The 20,867-nt window shown below is 45.1% G+C and overlaps 1 protein-coding gene across 1 annotated transcript; it reads left to right on the top strand.

Moving 5' to 3' along the window:
• Positions 1-13: 13 nt before the first annotated feature.
• Positions 14-20,850, top strand: LOC115103306 (vesicle-trafficking protein SEC22b-B-like). The gene is made up of 5 exons (XM_029624172.2): positions 14-238; positions 7,784-7,893; positions 11,464-11,624; positions 12,113-12,259; positions 20,528-20,850. Exons 1-5 carry the CDS (start codon positions 164-166, stop codon positions 20,680-20,682), a joined length of 648 nt encoding a protein of 215 aa, XP_029480032.1. The 5' UTR covers positions 14-163; the 3' UTR covers positions 20,683-20,850.
• The last annotated feature ends 17 nt before the right edge of the window (positions 20,851-20,867 follow it).

Here is a 20,867-nt window from a genome sequence, read left to right as displayed (position 1 = left end):
GCGCAACAACATGGACTTCCGGCCAGCTCACACATCGAGCTCCCCTCCAGCGCGTCAGAATTGACAGCAGAAGCTACGTAGCCAAGTTTATAGGAAGTTTTGGCACAGCCAGTAAACACCTACAACTCAATCTGTAGTGTGAATTTGAGAGATTTCGGTCAATATGGTTTTGCTGACAATGATCGCTCGGGTAGCAGATGGACTGCCGCTTGCTGCATCGATGCAAGAAGACGAGCAGGTTTGAATGAATAAAATGTGTTTCCTAGCTAAGGTTAGCCCTCGATCACGACTCGGTGTCATTACATTGCACATAAGTCATTTAACGAAGGCGTCTTCTGTATGTGGGTGCTCTTTCAATCTTAACATTTACACACATCGCTTGCGGTACAGTTTTTGGAAGCATAAGGACCTTGTCTTTCAAATCAGCTAGAAATAATATAACAAACATGGTTAAATTGATACACACCTTGAAAGGGTTAGTGTTCCCACATGGCCATATCTATGATACAGCGCAAGTTTACAGAAAACATACTGAAGACAAGAGGCAACCACCTGTGTTAATTAAAGATAGCTATCTATCTAGAAAATCAAATCATGTTTTATTTGTCACATGCGCCGAATACAATGAAATGCTTACTTACAAGCCCTTAAAATAATGCAGTTTAAAGAAAAACGAGTAGTAAGTAAAAAATAGTTAAGTTAAAAATAACAAATAATTAAAGAGCAGTAGTAAAATAACAGTAGCGAGGCTATATACACGGGGTACCGGTACAGAGTCGATGTGCGGGGGCACAGGCTAGTCGATGTAATTGAGGTAATATGTACATGTAGGTAGAGTTAAAGTGACTATGCATAGGTAATAGAGTAGTAGCAGCAGCGTAAAAGAGGGGGACGACAACAATACAAATAGTCTGGATAGACATTTGATTAGCTATTTAGGAGTCTTATGACCTGGGGGTAGAAGCTGTTAAAAAGCCTTTTGGACCTAGACTTGGTGCTTCGGTACCGCTTGCCGTGAGGTAGCAGAGAGAACAGTCTATGATTAGGGTGGCTGGAGTCTTTTTAGGGCCTTCCTCTGACACTGCCTAGTAAAGAGCTCCTGGATGACAGGAAGCTTGGCCCAGTGATGTGCTGGGCCGTAAGCACTACCCTCTGTAGTGCCTTGCGGTCGGAGGCCAAGCAGTTGCCAGCCATACCAGGCAGTGATGCAACCAGTCAGAATGCTCTCGATAATGCAGCTGTAGAACTATCTGAGGACATATACCAAATCTTTTCAGTCTCCTGAGGGGCAATAGGCTTTGCGTACCCTCTTCATGACTGTCTTGGTGTGTTTGGACCATGACAGTTTGTTGGTGATGTGACACCAAGGAACTTGAAGTTCTCAACCTGCTCCACTACAGCCCCGTTGATGAGAATGGGTGTGTGCTCAGTCCTCCTTTTGCTGTAGTCCACAATCATCTCCTTTGTCTTGTTCACGTTGAGGGAGAAGTTGTTGTCCTGTCTCATCTTTGTCGGTGATCAGGCCTACCGCTGTTGTGTCGTTGGCAAACTTAATGATGGTGTTGGAGTTGTGCCTGGCCATGCAGTCATGCGTGAACAGGAAGTGCAGGAAGTGAGCACGCACCCCTTAGGGGCCCCCGTGTTGAGGCTCAGCGTGGCGGATGTGTTACCTGTCCTTACCACCTGGGGGCGGACTGTCGGGAAGTCCAGGAACCAGTTGCAGAGGGAGGTGTTTAGTCCCCGGGTCCTTAGCTTAGTGATGAACTTTGGGGGTACTATGGTGTTGAACGCTGAGCTATAGTCAATTAATAGCATTCTCACAAAGGTGTTATTTTTGTCCAGGTGGGAAAGGGCAGTGTGGCGTGCAATAGAGATTGCATCATCTGTGGATCTGTTGGGGCGGTATGCAAATTGGAGTGGGTCTAGGGTTTCTCGAATAATGGTGTTGATGTGAGCCATGTCCAGCCTTTCAAAGCACTTCATGGTTACAGATGTTAGTGCTATGGGTCGGTAGTCATTTAGGCAGGTTACCTTAGTCCCTGTGCCCAGGAACACTGGTGGTGTGTTTGAAACATGTTGGTATTACAGACTCGGTCACGGACAGGTTGAAAATATAAGTGAAGACACTTGCCAGTTGGTCAGTGCATGCTCGGAGTACAAGTCATGATAATCCGTCTGGCCCTGCGGCCTTGTGAATGTTGACCTGTTTAAAGGTCTTAAGCACATCGGCTACTGAGAGCGCGATCACACTGTTGTCTGGAACAGCTGATGGTCTCATGCATGATTCAGTATTGCTTGCCTCGAAGCGAGCATTGAAGTAATTTAGCTCGTCTGGTAGGCTCGTGTCACTGGGCAGCTCGCAGCTGTGCTTCCCTTTGTAGTCTGTAATAGTTTGCAAGCCCTGCCAAATCCGACGAGTGCTAGAGCCGGTGTAGTATGATTCAATCTTAGTCCTGTATTGATGCTTTGCCTTTTTTATCGTTGTTCGGAGGGCAGCTCCTTGAAAGCGACAGCTCTACCCTTTAGCTCAGTGCAGATGTTGACTGTAATCCATGGCTTCTGGTTGGGGTACGTACAGTCACTGTGGGGACGACGTCATCAATGCACTTATTGATGAAGCCAGTGACTGATGTGGTGTACTCCTCAATGTCATCGGAAGAATCCATGAAGATATTCCAGTCTATGCTAGCAAAACAGTCCTGTAGCTTAGCATCTGCGCCATCTGACCACTTCTTTATTGACCGAGTCACTGGTGCTTCCTGCTTTAGTTTTTGCTTGTTGAATCAGTAGGATAGGATTATGGTCAGATTTTCTACATGGAGGGCGATGGAGTGCTTTGTAAGCGTCTCTGTGTGTGGAGTAAAGGTGGTCTAGAGTTTTTTTTTTTCTTCCTCTTGTTGCCCACATAACATGCGGGTAGAAATGAGATAAAACAGATTCAAGTTTCCTGCCACTAGGAGCGCTGCTTCTGGATGAGTCTTTTCCTGTTTGCTTATGGCCATATGCAGCTCATTGGTTGCGGTCTTAGTGCCAGCATTGGTTTGTGGTGGTAAATAGACAAACTCTCTTGGTAAATAGTGTGGTCTACAGTTTGTCATGAGATACTCTACCTCAGCCAAGCAAAACCTTGAGACTTCCTTACTATTAGATTTTGTGCACCAGCTGTTGATTACAAATATACACAGACCGCCACCTCTTATATTACTGACGATGGCTGTTCTATCTTGCCGATACAGCCAGCTGTATGTTATTAATGTCGTCGTTCAGACACGACTCGTAAAACATAAGATATTACAGTTTTTAATGTCCCATTGGTAAGATATTCGTGATTGTAGTTAATCTATTTTGTTATTCAATGATTATACGTTGGCTAATACGACTGATGGTAGAGGCAGATTACCCACTCGCTGTCGGATCTTTACAAGGCACCCCGACCTATGTCCCCGATATCTCCGTCTCTTTCTAATGTCAATCACAGGGATTTGGTTCTTGTCGGGTGTCTGAAGTAAATCCTTTGCGTCTGATATCCTGATATCTTGAAGCTCTTTTCAGTCATAAGAGACATTGTCAGAAACGTTATGTACAAAATGAGTTACAAATAACGCAACAAAATATACACAATAGCACAATTGGTTTGGAGACTGTAAAACGGCAGCCATCTACGGCGCCATTATTTATTATGCTCAGAACACCTGTGTGAAAGTGTGACTCAGGAAGTGGAAGCTGTATGGATTAGAGGTCGACCGATTATGATTTTTCAACACCGATTTATTCGAGGAACCAAAAAAGGCATATTAATCGGCCAATTTGTGTATTTATTTGTAATAATTGCAATTACAACAATACTGAATGAACAATGAACCCTTTTATTTTAACTTAATATAATACATAAATAAAATCTATTTAGTCTCAAATAAATAATGAAACATGTTCAATTTGGTTTAAATAATGCGAAAAGAAAGTAAAATTGCAATATATGCCTTGTAAAAAAGCTAATGTTTAAGTTCCTTGCCCAGAGCATGAGAACATGTGAAAGCTGGTGGTTCAATATTCTCAGTTAAGAAGTTTTAGGTTGTAGTTATAGGAATTATGACGTGTCGACTATTTCTCTCTGTACCATTTCTATTTCATAAACCTTTGACTATTGGATGTTCTTATAGGCACTTTATTGCCAGCCTAATCTCGGGAGTTGATAGGCTTGAAGTCATAAACAGCGTTGTGCTTCAAGCATTGCTAAGAGCTGCTCGCAAATGCAGTAAAGTGCTGTTTGAATGAATGCTTACGAGCCTGCTGCTGCCTACCACCGCTCAGTCAGACTGCTCTATCAAATATCAAATTAATTATAATAAACACACAGAAATACGAGCCTTTGCTCATTAATATGGTCAAATGAATTACGGTCTTTGTTAGGGAGAAACAGTTCGCAACGATCCAAGTGACCCAAACTGTTGCATATACCCTGACTCTGCTTGCACTGAACGCAAGATAAGTGACAGAATTTCCCTAGTTAATATTACCTGCTAACATGCATTTATTTTAACTAAATATGCAGGTTTAAAAATATATACTTCTGTGTTTTGATTTTAAGAAAGGCATTGATGTTTATGGTTAGGTAAATTTGTGCAATGAATGTGCTTTTTTAAAATCATCAACCTTTTGGAAAAGTTGAAGTAGGCTGTGATTCGATGATAAATTAACAGGCACCGCATTGATTATATGCAACGCAGGACAAGCTAGTTAACCAAGTAATATCAACCATGTGTAGTTAACTAGTGATTATGTGAAGATTGATGGTTGTTTTATAAGAAAAGTTTAATGCTAGCTAGCAACTTACCTTGGCTCATTGCAGCCACAAGGTCCTTTTGTCTTTGCACTCGCGTAACAGGTGGTCAGCCTGCCACGCAGTTTTCTCATGGATTGTAATGTAATCGGCCATAATCGGCGTCTAAAAAGGCCAATTACTGATTGTTATGAAAACTTGAAATCGGCCCTAATTAATCGGCCATGCCGATTGGTCGACCTCTAGTATGGATCTGTGCAAAACTGAGACAGTTTTTATTTGAAGGATTCTTTCTCGCTGTTGAAAGATAAGGGCCATCTGTTTCGAAAGCCATATTGCAAGCAATGATTATTGACGTTTCTAAGTGTTAAATCACAGCGTTGGGATTGTAGTTAACCTGAACCAGACTTCGGTGAAGCTTATGGCTGAGAACTCTAGGGAGAAGGCAGAATGATACCTGGAGTTTGAGAGCTACGCTATACAGTGCAATCGGAAAGTATTCAGACCCTTCACTTTTTCCATATTTTGTTACGTTACAACCTTTTTCTAAAATGGATCAAGTCATTTTTCCCCTCATCAATCTACACACAATACCTCATAAAGACAAAGTTAAAACAGGTTATTAGACTTTTTTTTTTGTATTATTAAAAAGAAAAAGCAGAAATATCTTATTTACATAAGTATACCCTCAGAGCAAAAACCAAGCCATGAGGCCGAATGAATTGTCTGTAGAGCTCCGAGACAGGACTGTGTCGAGACACCGATCTGGGCAAGGGTACCAAAAAATGTCTGCAGCATTGAAGGTCCCCAAGAACACAGTGGCCTCCATCGTTCTTAAATGGGAGAATGTTTGGAATCACCAAGATTCTTCGTAGACCTGGCCACCCGGCCAAACTGAGCAATCGGGGGAGAAGAGCCTTGGTCAGGGAAGTGAACTCGATCTCTGGAGAGACCTGAAAATAGCTGTGCAGCGACGCTCCCCATCCAACCTGATGGAGCTTGAGATGATCTGCAGAGAAGAACGGGAGAAATGAATCAATCAAATGTATTTATAAAGCTCTTTTTACATCAGCAGATGCCACAAAGTGCTGTACAGAAACCCAGTCTAAAACCCCAAACAGCAAGCAATGCAGATGTAGAAGCACGGCGGCTAGGAAAAACTCCCTAGAAAGGCATGAACCTACGAAGAAACTCCCCAAATACATGTGCCTAGTTTGTAGCGTCATACCCAGGACGACTCAAGGATGTAATTGCTGCCAAAGATGCTTCAACAAAGTACTAAGTAAAGGGTCTGAATACTTATGTAAATGTGATATGATTTTTTTTTTTTTAAGAATAATAATAAATTATCAAAAAGTTCTAAAAGCTGTTTTTGCTTTGTCATTATGGGGTATTGTGTGTAGATTGATGGAGGGGACGATAATCAATTTTAGAATAAGGCTGTAACGTAACAAAAAGTGGAAACCGTGAAGGGGTCTGAAGACATTCCTGAATGCACTGTATATGCAAACGCATGTGGACACCCTTTTAAATTAGTAGATTTGGTTATTTCAGCCACACCCATTACTGATAGTTGTTTGAGCGCACAGCCATGCAATCTCCATAGTCAAACATTGACAGTAATATAACCTTACTGAAGAGCTCCATGACTTTCAACGTGGCACCGTCCTAGGATGCCACCTTTCCAACAAGTCAGTTAGTCAAATGTCTCCCCTGCTAGAGCTGCCCTGGTCAACTGTAAGGGCTGTTATTGTGAAGTGGAAATGTCTAGGAGCAACAACGGTTCAGCCGCGACGTGGTAGCCACACAAACTCACAGAGCGGGACCGCCGAGTGTTGAAGCGTGTAAAAATCGTCTGTCCTCGGTTACAACACTCACTACCGAGTTGCAACCTGCCTCTGGAAGCAACGTTCGTCTGGAACTTCATAAAATGGGTTTCCATTGCCGAGCAGCCGCACACAAGCCTAAGATCACCATACGCAATGCCAAGTGTCGGCTGGAGTGGTGTAAAGCTCGCCACCATTGGACTCTGGAGCAGGGGGAAATGCGTTCTCTGGAGTGATGAATCAGCATCACCATCTGGCAGTGCGACAGAATGAATCTGGTTTTGAGGGATGCCAGGAGAACACTACCTGCCCCAGTAGATAGTGCCAACTGTAAAGTTTGGTGGCGGAGGAATAATGGTCTGGGGATTCTTCATGGTTCGAGCTAGACCCTTAGTTCCAGTGAATGGAAATCTAAATGCTACAGCATAAAGTAACATTCCAGACAATTCTGTGCTGCACAACTTTGTGACAACAGTTTGGGGAAGGCCTTTTCCTCTTTCAGCATGACAATGCCCCCATGCACAAAGCGAGGTCCATACAGAAATGGTTTGTTGATCGATGTGGAAGAACTTGACTGGCAAAGCCCAGACCTCGACTCCATCTAACACCTTTGGGATGAATTTAAACGGTGACTGCGAGATAGGCCTAATCGCCCAACCTCACTAATGCTCTTGTGGCTGAATGGCAGCAATGTTCCAACATCTAGTGGAAAGCCTTCTCAGGAGGACGGTTATAGCAGCAAAGGGGGACCAACTCCATATTAATGCCCATGATTTTGGAACGAGGTGGTCAACAAGCAGGTGTCCACATTGGTCATGTTAGTGTATTTTAGTAGGCTATAGGTAAAGACCAGATTAAATTGAGAATAGTCTGAGTATATTATCAAGTGGTTGTCAAATTGTGAATGAGAGACTGATGAAGTGTGTGCAGATGTTCGATGAGCAGGTGTACACATACGTTTGGTCATGTAGCATACTTCCTAGCTAATTTAACTAGCTAGCTAGTTAGAAGGCTAAATCATGTTTGTAAAGTTAGCACGGCTAAGTTGTACCATATTCTGCTGAATACTACTAGCTAACATTTTATTTTCCCATTTGCGTTCTATCAGATATAGTGTAGCTGTTTGTTATAACTGCAAACGTGTTATTTTATACCCCTTTATCTCGCCTATGTTTAGTCAGGAAGAGACTTGCAACACTACCAGAGCCAGGCTAAGCAGCTCTGCCGCAAACTCAATGCCCAGAGCCCCAACAGATGTACCCTGGAGGCTGGGGTCATGTCTTTCCAGTAAGTATTGTTAGAAGTAGATTTTCTTAATATATTATATTTTTATATATCTTTTACATTTGTCTTAAATAATATCACAGTCACTACTGCATCCAGAGTGATATTGTTGGGGAGGGTTACTACACTGAACAAAAATATCAACGCGACATGTAAAGTGTTGGTTTCATGAGCTGAAATAAAAAATCCCAGAAAAGTTCCATACGCACAAAAAGCTTATTTCTGTCAAATTTTGTGCACAAATTTGTTTGCATCCCAGTTAGTGAGCATTTCTCCTTCGCCAAGATTATCCATATCCACCTGACATATCGTCTGAGGGGGGTTGCTGAGGAGTATTTATGTCTGTAATAAAGCCCTTATGTGGGGAAAAACTCATTTTGATTGGCTGAGTCTGGCTCCCCAATGGGTGGGCCTGACTGCCAAGTTGGTGGGCCTATGCCCTCCAAGGCCCACCCATGGCTGCACCCCTGCCCAGTCATGTGAAATCCATAGATTAGGGCCTAAAGAATTTGTCAATTTAGTGAGTTCCTTTTATATGAACTGTAACTCAGTAAAATCTTTGAAATTGTTGTTTATATTTTTGTTCAGTATAAGCTAATCAAATCAAATCAAATCAAATTTATTTATATAGCCCTTCGTACATCAGCTGATATCTCAAAGTGCTGTACAGAAACCCAGCCTAAAACCCCAAACAGCAAACAATGCAGGTGTAAAAGCACGGTGGCTAGGAAAAACTCCCTAGAAAGGCCAAAACCTAGGAAGAAACCTAGAGAGGAACCAGGCTATGTTTGGTGGCCAGTCCTCTTCTGGCTGTGCCGGGTAGAGATTATAACAGAACATGACCAAGATGTTCAAATGTTCATAAATGACCAGCATGGTCGAATAATAATAAGGCAGAACAGTTGAAACTGGAGCAGCAGCACAGTCAGGTGGACTGGGGACAGCAAGGAGTCATCATGTCAGGTAGTCCTGGGGCACGGTCCTAGGGCTCAGGTCCTCCGAAAGAGAGAAAGAAAGAGAGAATTAGAGAGAGCATATGTGGGGTGGCCAGTCCTCTTCTGGCTGTGCCGGGTGGAGATTATAACAGAACGTGGCCAAGATGTTCAAATGTTCATAAATGACCAGCATGGTTGAATAATAGTAAGGCAGAACAGTTGAAACTGGAGCAGCAGCATGGCCAGGTGGACTGGGGACAGCAAGGAGTCATCATGTCAGGTAGTCCTGGGGCATGGTCCTAGGGCTCAGGTCCTCCGAGAGAGAGAAAGAAAGAGAGAAGGAGAGAATTAGAGAACGCACACTTAGATTCACACAGGACACCGAATAGGACAGGAGAAGTACTCCAGATATAACAAACTGACCCTAGCCCCCGACACATAAACTAATGCAGCATAAATACTGGAGGCTGAGACAGGAGGGGTCAGGAGACACTGTGGCCCCATCCGAGGACACCCCGGACAGGGCCAAACAGGAAGGATATAACCCCACCCACTTTGCCAAAGCACAGCCCCACACCACTAGAGGGATATCTTCAACCACCAACTTACCATCCTGAGACAAGGCCGAGTATAGCCCACAAAGATCTCCGCCACGGCACAACCCAAGGGGGGCGCCAACCCAGACAGGCTGACCACAACAGTGAATCAACCCACCCAGGTGACGCACCCCCCAGGGACGGCATGAGAGAGCCCCAGTAAGCCAGTGACTCAGCCCCGTAACAGGGTAGAGGCAGAGAATCCCAGTGGAAAGAGGGGAATCGGCCAGGCAGAGACAGCAAGGGCGGTTCGTTGCTCCAGAGCCTTTCCGTTCACCTTCCCACTCCTGGGCCAGACTACACTCAATCATATGACCCACTGAAGAGATGAGTCTTCAGTAAAGACTTAAAGGTTGAGACCGAGTTTGCGTCTCTGACATGGGTAGGCAGACCGTTCCATAAAAATGGAGCTCTATAGGAGAAAGCCCTGCCTCCAGCTGTTTGCTTAGAAATTCTAGGGACAATTAGGAGGCCTGCGTCTTGTGACCGTAGCGTACGTGTAGGTATGTACGGCAGGACCAAATCAGAGAGATAGGTAGGAGCAAGCCCATGTAATGCTTTGTAGGTTAGCAGTAAAACCTTGAAATCAGCCCTTGCTTTGACAGGAAGCCAGTGTAGAGAGGCTAGCACTGGAGTAATATGATCAAATTTTTTGGTTCTAGTCAGGATTCTAGCAGCCGTATTCAGCACTAACTGAAGTTTATTTAGTGCTTTATCCGGGTAGCCGGAAAATAGAGCATTGCAGTAGTCTAACCTAGAAGTGACAAAAGCATGGATTAATTTTTCTGCATAATTTTTGGACAGAAAGTTTCTGATTTTTGCAATGTTACGTAGATGGAAAAAAGCTGTCCTCGAAATGGTCTTGATATGTTCTTCAAAAGAGAGATCAGGGTCCAGAGTAATGCCGAGGTCCTTCACAGTTTTATTTGAGACGACTGTACAACCATTAAGATTAATTGTCAGATTCAACAGAAGATCTCTTTGTTTCTTGGGACCTAGAACAAGCATCTCTGTTTTGTCCGAGTTTAATAGTAGAAAGTTTGCAGCCATCCACTTCCTTATGTCTGAAACACATGCTTCTAGCGAGGGCAATTTTGGGGCTTCACCATGTTTCATTGAAATGTACAGCTGTGTGTCATCCGCATAGCAGTGAAAGTTTACATTATGTTTTCGAATAACATCCCCAAGAGGTAAAATATATAGTGAAAACAATAGTGGTCCTAAAACAGAACCTTGAGGAACACCGAAATTTACAGTTGATTTGTCAGAGGACAAACCATTCACAGAGACAAACTGATATCTTTCCGACAGATAAGATCTAAACCAGGCCAGAGCATGTCCGTGTAGACCAATGAAGATGAATTTCTCTTTCACACACACAGCCAATAGGATCGGAGTTGGATGGACTCGACACACACACTCTACAGGCTCTCCTAGGCTGAACATGCAAAATTGTACCAAAAAGTTACTTATTAATTGAGTAACTATTGACTAACTGATAATAACCAGGCTGATGAGGCCTTAAGAACACATCCTGTGTACATTTGAATAACCAGCATACTGAAAACACTAACACTAAGTAACATGATTCATCTTCTATGCACAATTGTCATTTTATATTTTGCATACAGCCTATCCACCATTCTATATTTACCAGTCAAGTAGCAGTCTTGTGTGATAATCAAAGGTGGAACTCTCTAGGACCTCCTCCTAAATCTGTGTTTATAATACTGTCATTATTATCTTTGTGTATTTCGTGGTATTGAGGAAGTTAAAGCGATGTTCCGATTGTGTCCTCGCCGTTCATTTAGTATACACTGCGGTGTGTCTGTTGTGTCATTCAGGGCCCAGAGTTGTTTTGTGAGTAAACTAGGCAAGACTGGTTATGTGGTCAGGAGTAACTCTGGAGACAATGACCCTTTTTACGATAACTCTCTAGCCTGTCACTGGACAGATGCTGTGGGTCTATGTGGAAATCTCAATCAATGAAGCTTCACTATAACTCTAACTTTCCACTAACATACTAATGTCTGTCTCCCCAGCTATGTATTAGAACATGGTGTGTGCTACTTGGCCTTGTGCGAAGCCGTGTTTCCCAAGAGGCTGGTCTTTGGGTACCTGGAAGACCTCCAGACAGAATTCCATGAGCAGCATGGAAAGAAAGTCCCCACAGTCTCCAGGCCGTACTCTTTCATTGAGTTTGGTGAGAGGTTGTCTTTTTTTCACTCATTATCGTCCCATTTTTAAGACATCCCAGGCAAACAAAAAGCATTTGGGAAATGTCCTTTCCTTCATAATGCCTTTCCTTAATCCACACGGATGTAAAAAACCAACAACTAAATAAGTCTGGCAAAAGCAAATTCCCTGCTATGTTGCTTTTCCCCCATTCCATGTTTATTGATTCAGTGCAGCAGAGACGAGTAGACAACTAGAGGATGCCACATTAGAGTAAGGTGTCAGGTGGCCTAGAGGTAAGAGCGTTGGGCCAGTAATCTGAAGGTCGCTGGTTCGAATCCCTTAGCCAACAAGGTGAAAAATCTGTCAATGTGCCCTTGAGCAAGGCACGTAACCCTAATTGCTCCTGTAAGTCTTTCTGGATGAGAGGGTCTGCTAAATGACTCAATGTAATGGAGATGCACCATAAACCAACACTTAGTGTGTAATTGCGTCTCATCCTTCCTCTGTCCTCAGACACGTACATCCAGAAAACCAAAAAAACCTACATTGACAGCAGGGCACGGAGGAACCTGGGCAGCATCAACACAGAACTGCAGGATGTCCAGCGGATCATGGTGGCAAACATTGAAGAGGTCCTGCAACGAGGAGAGGCCCTATCAGGTCATTTATAATAATCATACCTCGTACAGTACACAGCCCTGGCATCAAACCCACCATACAGACATAAAATACACATCATTCATTTAAAAGGGATAATTTAGCAGATGTTTTCATACATACAGTTGAAGTCAGAAGTTTAGATACACTTAGGTTGGAGTCAACCACTCCACAAATTTCTTGTTAAGAAACTATAGTTTTGGCAAACTTTGCATGACACAAATCATTTTTCCAACAATTGTTTACAGACAGATTATTTCACTCATAATTCACTCTATCACAATTCCAGTGGGTCAGAAGTTTACATACACTAAGTTGACTGTGCCTTTAAACAGCTTGGAAAATTATGTCATGGCTTTAGAAGCTTTTGATAGGCTAATTGACATCATTTGAGTCAATTGGAGGTGTACCTGTGGATGTATTTCAAGGCCGACCTTCAAATTCAGTGCCTCTTTGCTTGACATCATGGGGAAATCAAAATAAATCAGCTAAGACTTCAGAAAGAAAGTGAGACCTCCACAAGTCTGGTTCATCCTTGGGAGCAATTTCCAAATGCCTGAAGGTACCACGTTCATCTGTACAAACAATAGTATGCAAGCATAAACACCATGGGACCACGCAGCCGTCATACTGCTCAGGAAGGAGACGCGAGATGAACGTGCTTTGGTGCAAAAAGTGAAAATTAATCCCAGAACAACAGCAAAGGACCTTGTGAAGATGCTGGAGGAAACAGATACAAAAGTATCTATAGCCACAGTAAAACAAGTCCTATATCGACATTTTTTATTTTTTTATTTCACCTTTATTTAACCGGGTAGGCTAGTTGAGAACAAGTTCTCATTTGCAACTGCGACCTGGCCAAGATAAAGCATAGCAGTGTGAACAGACAACACAGAGTTACACATGGAGTAAACAATTAACAAGTCAATAACACAGTAGAAAAAAAGGGGAAGGCATGAGGAGGTAGGCGAATAATTACAATTTTGCAGATTAACACTGGAGTGATAAATGATCAGATGGTCATGTACAGGTAGAGGTATTGGTGTGCAAAAGTAAATAAATAAAAACAGTATGGGGATGAGGTAGGTAAAAATGGGTGGGCTATTTACCGATAGACTATGTACAGCTGCAGCGATCGGTTAGCTGCTCAGATAGCAGATGTGTGAAGTTGGTTAGGGAGATAAGTCTCCAACTTCAGCAATTTTTGCAATTCGTTCCAGTCACAGGCAGCAGAGAACTGGAACGAAAGGCGGCCAAATGAGGTGTTGGCTTTAGGGATGATCAGTGAGATACACCTGCTGGAGCGCGTGCTACGGATGGGTGTTGCCATCGTGACCAGTGAACTGAGATAAGGCAGAGCTTTACCTAGCATGGACTTGTAGATGACCTGGAGCCAGTGGGTCTGACGACGAATATGTAGCGAGGGCCAGCCGACTAGAGCATACAGGTCGCAGTGGTGGGTGGTATAAGGTGCTTTAGTGACAAAACGGATGGCACTGTGATAAACTGCATCCAGTTTGCTGAGTAGAGTGTTGGAGGCAATTTTGTAGATGACATCGCTGAAGTCGAGGATCGGTAGGATAGTCAGTTTTACTAGGGTAAGTTTGGCGGCGTGAGTGAAGGAAGCTTTGTTGCGGAATAGAAAGCCGACTCTAGATTTGATTTTCGATTGGAGATGTTTGATATGAGTCTGGAAGGAGAGTTTACAGTCTAGCCAGACACCTAGGTACTTATAGATGTCCACATATTCAAGGTCGGAACCATCCAGGGTGGTGATGCTGGTCAGGCGTGCGGGTGCAGGCAGCGAACGGTTGAAAAGCATGCATTTGGTTTTCCTAGCGTTTAAGAGCAGTTGGAGGCCACGGAAGGAGTGTTGTATGGCATTGAAGCTCATTTGGAGGTTAGATAGCACAGTGTCCAAGGACGGGCCGGATGTATATAGAATGGTGTCGTCTGTGTAGAGGTGGATCAGGGAATCGCCCGCAGCAAGTGCAACATCATTGATATATACAGAGAAAAGAGTCGGTCCGAGGATTGAACCCTGTGGCACCCCCATAGAGACTGACAGAGGACCGGACAGCATGCCCTCCGATTTGACACTCTGAACTCTGTCTGCAAAGTAGTTGGTGAATCAGGCAAGGCAGTCATCCGAAAAACCGAGGCTACTGAGTCTGCCGATAAGAATATGGTGATTGACAGAGTCGAAAGCCTTGGCAAGGTCGATGAAGACGGCTGCACAGTACTGTTTTATCGATGGCAGTTATGATATCGTTTAGTACCTTGAGCGTGGCTGAGGTGCACCCGTGACCGGCTCGGAAACCAGATTGCACAGCGGAGAAGGTACGGTGGGATTCGAGATGATCAGTGACCTGTTTGTTGACTTGGCTTTCGAAGACCTTAGATAGGCAGGGCAGGATGGATATAGGTCTGTAACAGTTTGGGTCCAGGGTGTCTCCCCCTTTGAAGAGGGGGATTACTGTGGCAGCTTTCCAATCCTTGGGGATCTCAGACGATATGAAAGAGAGGTTGAACAGGCTGGTAATAGGGGTTGCGACAATGGCGGCGGATAGTTTCAGAAATAGAGGGTCCAGATTGTCAAGCCCAGCTGATTTGTATGGGTCCAGGTTTTGCAGCTCTTTCAGAACATCTGCTATCTGGATTTGGGTAAAGGAGAACCTGGAGAGGCTTGGGCGAGTAGCTGCGGGGGGGGGGCAGAGCTGTTGGCCAAGGTTGGAGTAGCCAGGCGGAAGGCATGGCCAGCCGTTGAGAAATGCTTGTTGAAGTTTTCGATAATCATGGATTTATCGGTGGTGACCGTGTTACCTAGCCTCAGTGCAGTGGGCAGCTGGGAGGAGGTGCTCTTGTTCTCCATGGACTTCAGTGTCCCAGAACTTTTGGAGTTAACCTGAAAGGCCGCTCAGCAAGGAAGAATCCACTGCTCCAAAACCGCCATAAAAAAGACAGACTACGGTTTGCAACTGCATTTACATTTAAGTCATTTAGCAGACTCTCTTATCCAGAGCGACTTACAAATTGGTGCATTCACCTTATGACATCCAGTGGAGCAGCCACTTTACAATAGTGCATCTAAATCTTTTAAGGGGGGGTGAGAAGGATTACTTTATCCTATCCTAGGTATTCCTTAAAGAGGTGGGGTTTCAGGTGTCTCCGGAAGGTGGTGATTGACTCCGCTGTCCTGGCGTCGTGAGGGAGTTTGTTCCACCATTGGGGGGCCAGAGCAGCGAACAGTTTTGACTGGGCTGAGCGGGAACTGTACTTCCTCAGTGGTAGGGAGGCGAGCAGGCCAGAGGTGGATGAACGCAGTGCCCTTGTTTGGGTGTAGGGCCTGATCAGAGCCTGGAGGTACTGAGGTGCCGTTCCCCTCTCAGCTCCGTAGGCAAGCATCATGGTCTTGTAGCGGATGCGAGCTTCAACTGGAAGCCAGTGGAGGAGCGGGGTGACGTGAGAGAAGTTGGGAAGGTTGAACACCAGACGGGCTGCGGCGTTCTGGATGAGTTGTAGGGGTTTAATGGCACAGGCAGGGAGCCCAGCCAACAGCGAGTTGCAGTAATCCAGACGGGAGATGACAAGTGCCTGGATTAGGACCTGCGCCGCTTCCTGTGTGAGGCAGGGTCGTACTCTGCGGATGTTGTAGAGCATGAACCTACAGGAACGGGCCACCGCCTTGATGTTAGTTGAGAACGACAGGGTGTTGTCCAGGATCACGCCAAGGTTCTTAGCGCTCTGGGAGGAGGACACAGTGGAGTTGTCAACCGTGATGGCGAGATCATGGAACGGGCAGTCCTTCCCGGGAGGAAGAGCAGCTCCGTCTTGCCGAGGTTCAGCTTGAGGTGGTGATCCGTCATCCACACTGATATGTCTGCCAGACATGCAGAGATGCGATTCGCCACCTGGTCATCAGAAGGGGGAAAGGAGAAGATTAATTGTGTGTCGTCTGCATAGCAATGATAGGAGAGACCATGTGAGGTTATGACAGAGCCAAGTGACTTGGTGTATAGCGAGAATAGGAGAGGGCCTAGAACAGAGCCCTGGGGGACACCAGTGGTGAGAGCACGTGGTGAGAGACGGATTCTCGCCACGCCACCTGGTAGGAGCGACCTGTCAGGTAGGACGCAATCAAGCGTGGGCCGCGCCGGAGATGCCCAACTCGGAGAGGGTGGAGAGGAGGATCTGATGGTTCACAGTATCGAAGGCAGCCGATAGGTCTAGAAGGATGAGAGCAGAGGAGAGAGAGTTAGCTTTAGCAGTGCGGAGCGCCTCCGTGATACAGAGAAGAGCAGTCTCAGTTGAATGACTAGTCTTGAAACCTGACTGATTTGGATCAAGAAGGTCATTCTGAGAGAGATAGCGGGAGAGCTGGCCAAGGACGGCACGTTCAAGGGTTTTGGAGAGAAAAGAAAGAAGGGATACTGGTCTGTAGTTGTTGACATCGGAGGGATCGAGTGTAGGTTTTTTCAGAAGGGGTGCAACTCTCGCTCTCTTGAAGACGGAAGGGACGTAGCCAGCGGTCAGGGATGAGTTGATGAGCGAGGTGAGGTAAGGGAGAAGGTCTCCGGAAATGGTCTGGAGAAGAGAGGAGGGGATAGGGTCAAGCGGGCAGGTTGTTGGGCGGCCGGCCGTCACAAGACGCGAGATTTCATCTGGAGAGAGAGGGAGAAAGAGATCAGAGCACAGGGTAGGGCAGTGTGAGCAGAACCAGCGGTGTCGTTTGACTTAGCAAACGAGGATCGGATGTCGTCGACCTTCTTTTCAAAATGGTTGACGAAGTCATCTGCAGAAAGGGAAGAGGGGGATTCAGGAGGGAGGAGAAGGTGGCAAAGAGCTTCCTAGGGTTAGAGGCAGATGCTTGGAATTTAGAGTGGTAGAAAGTGGCTTTAGCAGCAGCGACAGAAGAGGAAAATGTAGAGAGGAGGGAGTGAAAGGATGCCAGGTCCGCAGGGAGGCGAGTTTTCCTCCATTTCCGCTCGGCTGCCCGGAGCCCTGTTCTGTGAGCTCGCAATGAGTCGTCGAGCCACGGAGCGGGAGGGAGGACCGAGCCGGCCTGGAGGATAGGGGACATAGAGAGTCAAAGGATGCAGAAAGGGAGGAGAGGAGGGTTGAGGAGGCAGAATCAGGAGATAGGTTGGAGAAGGTTTGAGCAGAGGGAAGAGATGATAGGATGGAAGAGGAGAGAGTAGCGGGGGAGAGAGAGCGAAGGTTGGGACGGCGCGATACCATCCGAGTAGGGGCAGTGTGGGAAGTGTTGGATGAGAGCGAGAGGGAAAAGGATACAAGGTAGTGGTCGGAGACTTGGAGGGGAGTTGCAATGAGGTTAGTGGAAGAACAGCATCTAGTAAAGATGAGGTCGAGCGTATTGCCTGCCTTGTGAGTAGGGGGGAAGGTGAGAGGGAGAGGTAAAAAGAGGAGAGGAGTGGAAAGGAGGAGGCAGAGAGGAATGAGTCAAAGGTAGACGTGGGGAGGTTAAAGTCGCCCAGAACTGTGAGAGGTGAGCCGTCCTCAGGAAAGGAGCTTATCAAGGCATCAAGCTCATTGATGAACTCTCCGAGGGAACCTGGAGGGCGATAAATGATAAGGATGTTAAGCTTGAAAGGGCTGGTAACTGTGACAGCATGGAATTCAAAGGAGGCGATAGACAGATGGGTAAGGGGAGAAAGAGAGAATGACCACTTGGGAGAGATGAGGATCCCGGTGCCACCACCCCGCTGACCAGAAGCTCTCGGGGTGTGCGAGAACACGTGGGCGGACGAAGAGAGAGCAGTAGGGGTAGCAGTGTTATCTGTGGTGATCCATGTTTCCGTCAGTGCCAAGAAGTCGAGGGACTGGAGGGAGGCATATGCTGAGATGAACTCTGCCTTGTTGGCCGCAGATCGGCAGTTCCAGAGGCTACCGGAGACCTGGAACTCCACGTGGGTCGTGCGTGCTGGGACCACCAGATTAGGGTGGCCGCGGCCACGCGGTGTGGAGCGTTTGTATGGTCTGTGCAGAGAGGAGAGAACAGGGATAGACAGACACATAGTTGACAGGCTACAGAAGAGGCTACGCTAATGCAAAGGAGATTGGAATGACAAGTGGACTACACGTCTCGAATGTTCAGAAAGTTGAGCTTACGTAGCAATAATCTTATTGACTAAAATGATTAAAAATGATACAGTACTGCTGAAGTAGGCTAGCTGGCAGTGGCTGCGTTGTTGACTTTGTAGGCTAGCTGGCAGTGGCTGCGTTGTTGATTCGGGGCTAGCTGGCTAGCTAGCAGTGTTGATTACGTTACGTTGCGTTAAAAGAACGACAATAGCTGGCTAGGTAACCTAGAAAATCGCTCTAGACTACACAATTATCTTTGAAACAGAGACGGCTATGTAGCTAGCTATGTAGCTAGCTACGATCAAACAAATCAAACCGTTGTACTGTAATGAAATGAAATGAAAATGTGATACTACCTGTGGAGCGAGGCGGAATGCGACCGGGTTGTTAAGTTCTATTCGGTAGACGTTGGCTAGCTGTTGGCTAGCTAGCAGTGTCTCCTACGTTAAGGACGACAAATAGCTGGCTAGCTAACCTCGGTAAATTAAGATAATCACTCTAAAACTACACACTCTAAACTACACAATTATCTTGGATACGAAGACAGCAAAGACAACTATGTAGCTAGCTAACACTACACTAATCAAGTCGTTCAGTTGAGGGTAATAGTTTCTACAGTGCTGCTATACGGTAGACGGTGGACGTTAGCTAGCTGGCTAGCTGCTGGGCAGATAGCAGTGTAGACTACTTTAGGACGACGAAATACGATAATTACGCAATTATCTTTGATACAAAGACGGCTATGTAGCTAGCTAAGAAGAAATTGCTAAGATTAGACAAATCAAACCGTTGTACTATAATGAAATGTAATGAAATGTAATGAAAAGTTATACTACCTGCAGACCGAAGTGCGACTGCTCGCTCCAACCCGGAAGTAGAAACTGCACATGGGGACAAAGATCGTACTTTTTGGAGAAATGTCCTTTGGTCTGATGAAACAAAAATAGAACTCTTTGGCCATAATGACCATCGTTATGTTTGGAGGAAAAAGGGTGAGGCTTGCAAGCCCAAGAACACCATCCCAATCGTGAAGCACAGGGGTGGCAGCATCATGTTGTGGGGGTGCTTTGCTGCAGGAGGGACTGCTGCACTTCACAAAACAGATAACATCATGAGGGGGGAAATTCAGTGGATATATTGAAGCAACATCTCAAGACATCAGTCAGGAAGTTAAAGCTTGAACGCAAATGGGTCTTCCAAATGGACAATGTCCCCAAGCATACTTCCAAAGTTGTGGCAGAATGGCTTAAGGACAACAAAGTCAAGGTATTGGAGTGGCCATCACAAAGCCCTGACCTCAATCCCATAGAAAATGTGTGGGCAGAGCTGAAAAAGTGTGTGTGAACAAGGAGGCCTACAAACCTGACTCAGTTACACCAGCTCTGTCAGGATGAATGGGCCAAAATTCCCCCAATTTATTGTGGAAAGCTTGTGGAAGGCTACAGAAACGTTTGACCCAAGTTAAACAATTTAAAGGCAATGCTACCAAATACTAATTGAGTGTATGTAAACTTCTGACCCACTGGGAATTTGATGAAAGAAATGAAAGCTGCAATAAATCATTCTCTCTACTATTATTCTGACATTTCACGTTCTTCAAATTAAATGGTGATCCTAACTGACCAAAGACAGGGAATTTTTACTAGGATTAAATGTCAGGAATTGTGAAAAACTGAGTTTAAATGTATTTGGCTAAGGTGTATGTAAACTTCTGACTTCAACTGTATAGTTGTCTAACATGGAGCTGGATCCATATTCAGTGACATCAGTTGTTGAATCGCAATATCTGTTAAACGGCAACCATCACTTTCATACATCAGTTATCACCAGCACAATACCAGTTTCAACATGTGAAAAAGGCACATTTCTAAGTTTTGTAGAATACTTTTTTATTTTTTTATGTTCTATCTGATGACATCAAAGTTAAAACAGTGATGTTCCAAACACTGAGATTCACAGTTACATATACTCTCCCTTGTATTAGAAACTTGTTGCACATTTTGAAAATCCTAGTTCTTTAAAAACTTTTAGTCATACTTTCATGTCAGGAATTGCCCACCTTTCTTATTCATTTATGATTGAAGCCTGCATAAATTCACGGTTAGATATAATGCAACTATTGGTTACATTACGGTCCTAAATATTAATCAGACATTTTTTTCCATCCAGCTCTCGACACCAAAGCCAGCAATCTGTCCAGCCTTTCAAAGAAGTACCGCAGCGATGCCAAGTACCTCAACACCCGATCCACCTATGCTAAGATAGCAGCCGGGGCAGTCTTCTTCATTACACTTATCATCTATGTGCGTTTCTGGTGGATCTGATGCGTAAGGACTGTGAAAGAGGAGATAGTCTGGGTTCCCTTTGTAACCAAATATTAAAACTGTCAATTGTAATATATTAATGGTTTCTGTTAACAGCAAAGCTTAAGTTCCTACATGGGTGCCTTAGGGAGAGGGTGGGACCTTGTACACGGGTGCCTTGGGGGAGGGTGGGACCTTGTACACGG

Source organism: Oncorhynchus nerka, linkage group LG20 (assembly GCF_034236695.1).
Source record: "Oncorhynchus nerka isolate Pitt River linkage group LG20, Oner_Uvic_2.0, whole genome shotgun sequence".
NCBI classification, from domain to species: domain Eukaryota; kingdom Metazoa; phylum Chordata; class Actinopteri; order Salmoniformes; family Salmonidae; genus Oncorhynchus; species Oncorhynchus nerka.
The sequence above is the reverse complement of the archived record's forward strand: the minus strand, read 5'-3'. Positions and strand labels throughout refer to the sequence as shown.